The sequence below is a fragment of the Agrilus planipennis genome, unplaced genomic scaffold, assembly GCF_000699045.2.
Source record: "Agrilus planipennis isolate EAB-ADULT unplaced genomic scaffold, Apla_2.0 scaffold73, whole genome shotgun sequence".
Taxonomy (NCBI): domain Eukaryota; kingdom Metazoa; phylum Arthropoda; class Insecta; order Coleoptera; family Buprestidae; genus Agrilus; species Agrilus planipennis.
The window spans coordinates 930,531-939,056 of record NW_020439682.1 but is presented as its reverse complement, the minus strand read 5'-3'; the positions used below and the strand labels follow the sequence as shown (position 1 = coordinate 939,056).

General features: G+C 37.0%; 1 protein-coding gene across 1 annotated transcript in view; it reads left to right on the top strand.

The window, feature by feature from the left end:
- Positions 1-8,526, top strand: part of LOC108732402 (synaptogenesis protein syg-2) — a 194,278-nt gene that overhangs the window by 86,032 nt on the left and 99,720 nt on the right. Inside the window, exon 2 of the mRNA XM_025979419.1 lies at positions 1,418-1,462. Within this exon, the coding sequence (XP_025835204.1) occupies positions 1,418-1,462 (45 nt within the window). The remainder of the gene's footprint in view (positions 1-1,417; positions 1,463-8,526) is intronic.

The window sequence follows — 8,526 nt, the reverse complement described above, 5'->3', positions numbered from 1 at the left end:
CTTCTCAGGCATGAAGGTCTAGTCAGAGACATATTAGAGGCAGAAACAGGAGTTAGGAGCGGTAGAGGTAGACCTAGATTAGATTACTGTTCGCAAATAGTTAAGGATGTGGGCTGTTCTATATAGTTTTAAGGAAATGCGAAGATTAGCTCAGGATAGGAAAGAGTGGAGGTACGTGTCCAACCAGTCTTAGGACTGACGACCTTATGATGACTTTTAATAATCAGTTTTCTAGGCAAAATTGAAATGAAATGTTTAAAATACCTTCTGCATAAATTCCGTATTATTTTATCTACCCTTAGTGCTTTTCGGTTCTATTCATTTAAAAATAACAACTCAGTAAGCAGTCGTTTTCATAAAATGAGCTCGTTAATGTTTGTTTTGTCAGTTTTATGAACGTTACAGGGAGAAAATGAAATTATTAAAAAGAGGTTAATTGCTATTTTAATTAATGCCCTAAACAGTCATTACGAAAATTAGTATTAAAACTGTTATTTCGTAGTTATTACTTCCTTTCAATCTCGTTCTTACCTTTAATTATATTCCTGATGATTAAAACCTCTCATTTTGAATGTTTAAATTTTAGTAAGTAAACTACAGAACTCATTACTACTCCACCCACTTACCTCCTACAACGTTGAATTTCTACATTTGGGAAAACAATGTTCCAGCTTGTATTTTTTAATTAAAAGAAAATAAAGAGATGGCAATTGAAAATCCTATTATGTGATTTAAAAATTATTTTTGAAAAAAGTAAGAAGAAGTAACTAAAATTGTTTTGAATAACTAATCTGCGGCAAACCCTCAATTTTATATGTTAAGTGGAGGTTTCAAATGCTCAAACCCTAAATTAAATTTTATAGATTTTTAAATAAACTGAAATGTTCTTGAAAGTATCTGACAAATGATCTACGTTTTTGACCATATTCACCAAAAAGCGAAAGTAGATTTAGTTAATCTTTAGTTTTTGTACAAACTAAATCCTTAAAATTCAAGAAAAGTAGTTTATATAATACACATTTAAAGGTTTTTTTCTGTGAAGGTAACCGAACAAAGATACAGTTCTCAGAACAGCACAATCAATCACTTATATTCAACTGCCGACTGAAAAGGAAATAGGATATCGCCCTAGCTTCACTCGAATCAGTTTCTAGTAAAAACTGTCGGAATATTTCACAACTCAATACATTAACTCTGGGAAAACTCAAGATATATATATAGCAACATACTTTGATAGGTGAAATGAAAATAATAATCAAAATCAATATCAATTTACAAGTTAAGCGATTCTGCCTGAAAAGCCTGAGAACTGCTGCATATGGCTTCAAATAAATATTTTTTTTCTGTCTTAGCACTTCTTTGATTTAAATTATTAATAAAACATTATTGATTATTTCTTTTTTTTTTTTTGTTTTAGTGACCCTGTTAAGCTACGGTGGCTCGCATAAGTTTAAACACAATGGTAAGTTTAAGTAATAATTTATGGGATCAAAAATTGGTTGTTTAACACATGTAAATAATAATGCGGGTAATAAATGGGTATTACACATAAAATAAGTGACCTAAATAAGTTTATATGTAAGAGAAGCAACATTTGCTTTCTCACGGATGAACGGAAGAGAACTATAGAACATTTCTTCTGGCATGAAAGGAAAACTCAGTAGAATGAGTCAAGAATCAAAGTTACACTCGTACTATTACTCAAAAACGTCAATATTGATGATGAAATGAAACGAAAGTTTACAAAACCATAGTTACATTACATTAGTTAGACAGATTTGAGACCTTTGAGTACAGTTTGTAGTTGTTGCTGTTGTCATCTCTCGTAGATCAGTGGTCAGATCAGTGGTTTGTAAAACCAAAAGTTCCGGGTTCAATTCCCGGCAAAGGTATGACGAAAGCAACAAATTTAAAAATATTAAAAAGAATAGGAGAACAGAGGACTCTACGGAAGTCAATAAGAAATAGACGGGATAGGTTGGTAGGACACCTTCTCAGGCATGAAAGTCTAGTCAGAGGCGTATTAGAGGCAGAAAATGAAATTAGGAGGGGTAAAGGTTAGACATAATTAGATTAGTGTTCGCAAATAGTTACGGATATGGATTGAATAAAATAATTCGAAGTGGTCTGTATTCTGTCGAAACTGCCAGGCGCGGGTCGCGATTTCGATCTTTTTGGATCTCATCAGCGCGTCGCAGACAGCTCCGACAGAACACAGACCAACTTTTACCTGCTGTCTTAACAGCGCGTTTTAGTAGCATCGTACTACAGATGGCGTTTTCCGCGTCATTTGTGGTATTTTCTAAGGACACGGATTGTTCTAGTTTTAGGAAAATGCGAAATTTAGCTGAGGATAGGAAAGAGTGGAGGTGCGTATCCAACCAGTCTTAGGACTGACGACCTTATGATGCTGATATCAACATGAGGTAATTCATAGTTGATGTAAAGGGAAAATGCATTTTCACATTAATATTTGAAAAACCATAGTTATTAATCATCTAAATCGCTTGCCTTTATAGTATTTCACGCTTGCTTTGCAGTTTTTCGATAATCTTTAACCAAAAAGTGACCGTTTTATCTGCGCGCAACGAAGTGCGGCATAAACATACAGAAAAACTCACAGTAGAACGTTACTGTATATGATACATACAAATACGACGCTACGCTGCAGATATAGCAAAGTAAATTTTCCAATGCTCCTGGGCACCGTACAACTTTCCTTACAGTTGTGGATTCGCTCTTTGTTGTGTGTATGTATATGTGCGACCGAGTGAAGCCCCGAGGGAGTGATTTCTACGTAGTATGCGGATGCTTGACTGTTCATAAAGTCGGGTAACGTCCTCGGAGATGTGCTGAAAGGAGACCTTACTACATGATAGTATACAATAAGCGACACAACAATATATTTGATGGATAATAGTTGCGAAGATTCCGTTGGGAATGCAATTGTAAATTTTTTTAACCATTCGTCATTTTTACTTTTTGTCTACAAAGTGCTCTACATTAATAAGTATGTACCATTTTACTTTAATGGTGGTCAATGATTCGTCAAAACCGTCAGACATGGGTTGCGATGTCCATTTGTCTGCCTAAAATGCAAAAACTTGAGTGTTTCATTCTCACCTGTCACTAATCCTGGTTGGGGGCCAGCCCTCCGGACTACGCCTGAAGGTAGGGCGGAAGGCCCTCTTCAGCCTCCTTTCAGGAATCGTGGGGATGGGTGAGTAGTGGTTAGGGTTAGAAAAACGAGACGGACGAAATGAAGACAGAAGAGAATGAATGGAAGATTATCTGTGGAATATTACTGTCCCAGCATTTGTCTAAGTGATCCAAGGAAACCACAGAATAACTTGGACCAATGCAGACGGACCAGGAATCGAACCGGCGTCCTCCCGAATGCTAAGCAATGGTCTGAACCAGAGCAGAGCAAACTCGGTGCTAGGTGCTCCTCAGGTATAGCCAAGGAGCTCCTCATTGCTCCTGCGAGTACGAGTGAGATGATTCTTTTCTTTTCTTATTCCTTCCATTCCGTAAGCGAGTCGCCTCTTCCTTACCCGAACCCAATAGTATGGCGAACGGAGTCCGGTATGCAACCCCTGAGCTGCGGAACGATCATTAGAATATTTTCGTAGGTGTTATTTAAGTTGCGAGAGAGGCTTCGCTCGTCTACGGGATGAAAGGGCTTGATATGGGAGTGCTTACTCTCTCGTACTCATTGAAGGGTATGAAGTGACCCAAACTAACCTCAGGTTACGAAGTTAAAGTTTGCCCGGCTCTGGCATAGCAGTCCGAAACGGCATTTAACAGGCAGATATATCGCAAAAACCTTGAAACAAGTACCGAACTTACTGCTTTGCAGGGGCGCAACAAGGGGGGGTCCTCGGGCACCCTCTCGATTGGGTTGGACACCCAGTCAATTCCGGCTCTGGTCTAAACCTCTAGGCCAAGCCGTTCGGTATTTGTCTGCCTGCTACGTGCTGGTAGCGTTTGATGAGAGTGAAATCTGTAGAATTACTATAATAATAACATAACATAATAATGTCCAATTGTCGAACTGAACCATACGTACCTACTAGACACGTTACAGAAANTAGTTATACCTTGTAAGTGGAAACATCTCATCATCATCTTCATAAGGTCGTCAGTCCTAAGACTGGTTGGACACGCACCTCCACTCCTTCCTGTCTTCAGCTAATCTTCCCATTTCCCCAAAACTAGGACATCCCACGTTTTTAAACTATTTACGAACAGAAATCTAATCTAGATCTACCTCTAATCTTCCTAACTCCTGTTTCTGCCTGATATGTCTTTGACTAGACCTTCATGCATGAGAAAGTGTCCTACTAACCTATCTCGCCTGTTTCTTATTGACTTCCATAGAGCCCTCTGTTCTCCTATTCTTTCTAAAACCTATTCATTTCTAACCTTCTCTATCCACGGTATCCTCATCATACGCCTGTAACACCACACTTCGAACGCTTCTAACCTTTTCGTTTCCACTGCGCCCACCGTCCATGTTTCACACCCGTACAGCGTCGCGTTTCAAACATACACCTCTAACAATCTTTTTCGAATTTCTAAATTAACCGCTCGCAAGCATAAAAGTGACTCCTTTTTATTGAAGGCGACTCGACTCTGCGCTTATCCTCTGCTTTATATCCCTACTACTCCTTCCGCCCTGACTTATCTGACTTTGTAAATACCTAAAGTCGGTCACTTCTTCTAATTTTTCGTCTCCACTCTTTCCCTACTTTTTTTCAAACATCTAAGGTTGTAAAAATTTACTTGTATTAATAATCTTATTACGGATTGACAAAAAATGCGTCTGTTGGTTGATCTTATTTTCTGAGAAGTTGTTATGGCGTCGAAAAAGTTTACTTTTTATTAGTCTACAGTTCTCCACGTTCTTGTTAGCGAATCGCTCTCTCCCAGGTTTTACTTCTGAAAGTTATTATTATCTTGTCAATTTGTTCGCAATATACAATCATATCCACTTACAGCCAAGGTTGGAGTTTCACCTGTGCGCCGATGGATAATAATTACTGTTATTTAATGAACAAGATTTCTGATTATAATTAAATGATACCGTAGGCCTTTGATAAATTATCAGCTGTCAGCTGAATTTAAAATTGAATCTGCCATTGTGTTTTATTAATGTGGAATGAATCGCCAGTGTGTTTTATTGATAATAACTTTGAGCATCACGTCAAAATCGTCGAATCGATAATTTTACTTCTTAATTCATTTTAAAAATTACAGAATCGAAACAGCAATAAATAAGGAACTCTGAACTCTTATTTAGCGTTCTCTTTATACTGTTACCTCTCTTTTCAACAAACGAATTAACTAATTACAAAGAAACGTCTTAATCTTAAGGTATCGACTACACACAATTGAGATAAATAAGAATTTTTGAATAACAATGTAAGTCAAGAGTAAGAGAATAAAGAGCACTATGGAAGTCAATAATTTTAAATACTGACATACAAAAATACATAAAAGGAAAATTTCCATCTTCAGGCATCAGGCTCCAACTGAGTATTAATAAAAATGCTTTGAATCCATAAAAACGAGCTTTACGTTTAAAAATGAGGAAAATCTTGTAGGAAATTAAACGTCCAAACCGCTAAACGCGTGGTTATTGGTCTTGCGTTATTTGCACTGTGGGAAAGGCAATCTATTTTTACGTCACCGTTTTCTGTGGCACAAACTGAAAGAAAACTTCCTTTTTGTTTACGTTTTCCACGAACAAGAAGTATAAGTATAATAAAAACGAATCCAAGGAGGTTGTGTGCCGAAGCGCCTTTCGTTCATTTCCATCATAAATGCATGATCGATACAAAATGCACTCGTGCAGGATTCTAGGTCACCGAGTATTGCAGGGCGTTCATTGGAATGCTCTCATCCTATAGGTACTTTAGTAATGGACAATTTATATCCTTTTTTATGAGCCATTCGGGTTGCAGGAGCTACTATAAAATTGTTTAATACGTTACCTTCATTTTTGACCCACGACTGTAACAAAAAAAAAGACAGGATTACTGCATATCGGCTATAGGTAGCAACAAGTACCCTACGTCGGTTTTAATGCATATCTTTTGTTGAAAAATTTCAATTTTAAGAATGTTTAGGGCTTCATGGTTATGAACCATTGTTTAATGGTATTAATTATACCGAAGTCTACATTTCTGTAGGCCCATAGATGTTCCTTTTACACAGTGGGGGAACACCAAGGAAAGGATTTTTTAGAATTCAACCCCTAAATTTTGCAATGATTTTTCGTGTACCAACTAATTTTCACATGACATCTAAATTATGCGACGCTTTAAACAAGGATTTTATTAAAACAGATGGTTTTGTAATTATGCTCGATACGACCCGAAATAAAAATGTTCAGTCTCTCAGAGACTCTGAAAGCGAGACTCGAGTCTCCGTCTCTCATAGAGTCTCTCTGGTGTCGCTGAGATAGACTGTCAAAAAAACTGTTTAGCGTCTCTGAACGAGAGACTCGAGTCGCTCATAGAGAGATCCTAATTTCGTATCCAGTCTCTGAACGAGAGACTCGAATCTCTGAATTAACAATTTTATCGTTCGAGTCTCTCATACAGAGACTGTAAGAGATCCATAAAAACACCTAAGCAATAACTGTGAAACTGTGAAAGACTGTGAGAGACACTCTCAGAGACGCTGAAGGACTCTGAGAGACTGGAGAGAGACTGAAAATTTTTGTCTAGGGGAAACACCTCCAAGGATAATGCCCTTCTTTTGTGACGTAATGTCTTTAATAATGAAAGTTGATAATGATTCAACGCAAAATCGAAAGTAAAAACATTACAAAATTCTGTAATTACTGTAGCTCTTCTCATTTTCGAAAGTTTCCTTGATTCAAATTTGAATTAAACATACGTACGATGTCTAGAGTTTCTACCTTCGGTTTACTGTTTTGACTCAAATTACTATTTCTCCGAAAATGAGTAGATACCTAGTTTGCAAAATTTCTTCCTGTTTACCTACTGTAAATCACCTTGTTTCAAGTCGAAATTGAAACATTTGAGAAGGGTAAACAAAACAAACATTACAATTCTACTTGTTTAAACCGTTTTCGTTTTAGCGACTATCCGTTAGTTCGTTTCGGGGAACTGTGCAGATACGTAATTATTTATGTAGTCTCAGAGATACGCTCGCTTTTTTTGGCCTTTTACTAACTCATGATGCAGATGGATTACAAGTTCCATTTCAATTTCCCGTTTTGGTTTTTACTATTGTACTTACTTTTAAATCAAATGTAGAGTATGCTCAAAACCAAGATTAACTTACTTGTCCATTAATTTTAAATTAACAGCAATTTCACAAGTTAACAATTATCATATTTATGTATATTATCATCGACTTCTTCCAAACAGACATCGATCTTCTCGAGAATTTCGGAACTCCTTTTGATAAGCAGGCAAATATGCGTCACTCAGGGTATAATTTAGTCTTTCGTACAAATATTACCGAACATCGGTCGGTCCCTGCCTTCGGGCATACCCAAGAGCGGTCGATAATAATAATCAATATATTGTATTTGCTTGTACATGACATTTATTTTTCAATTGAAATTTGCAAGCATCAAGAGAAAGATGTCAAGAGTGATCTGGGCTGCTTTTTTATTTACAACAATTGCATTTATTATAAACAATGAGAAATAGTTTCGCAAGGACAAAGTCGTAAGTAAATACGATTCTGAATGTACGTAGTTGTTAAATAATCCTGTCAAGAAATTCATTATTTTAAGTTTTCCATTCTTAACCTATTCTGAGCCCAAGTCTTTTCCGGAAAGCTCATTTTAAAAGAACAGTCGTCACCTCATAGCAAAATCGGAAAGTTGAAAAGTTCTATCCAGTCTTTTAATACATAACTTTATATTATTCCTGTCAATTTTCCACATTTCGACGATTATTCCCTCATAATAAACTTTTTCTATTAAACTTATTAAAGATCCTGCCATATTTGACAAACAGGAAAATGAGTCATTTATAATGAACAGTATAACTTCTTTGTCAGAAATTTGTCTAGTAGCTGGAAAGCTTTCCTGGGGTGGGGGGGGACAGTGGAGGTAGCCGGTCATGTAATCGCCTAGACTGTCTATTTTGATGTTTGAGAATTTGCAGGAATGAAATTTTGTAGGATGGGCAGTACTCTGCTTTGCCCCCTTCCCAATTAAAGACAATGTTAAAAACAATCGGTTGTCGGTAAAGTCGGTTTACTGACGATAGTTGAACATGACAACCTTATAAGAAAATACTGATGGAATGGTTTCATTTTTCAAAAGAAAATTTTAATTTTATTTGTTTGATAGATATTTTGTATGGATATAGAGAAGGAGGTAAATGGAAATGTATTATTGTATAGCAGCTGTCCACGCGGACGCATCGCTCACTCAAGTAGGAGAGAGACAGATGTCGAACGCTGCCGAACGCGGAGGCCGATTGTGCCTCTTTGTCGCTCGTTCCGCGCTCTCGCTTGCACTTCAAGCCTTAAATG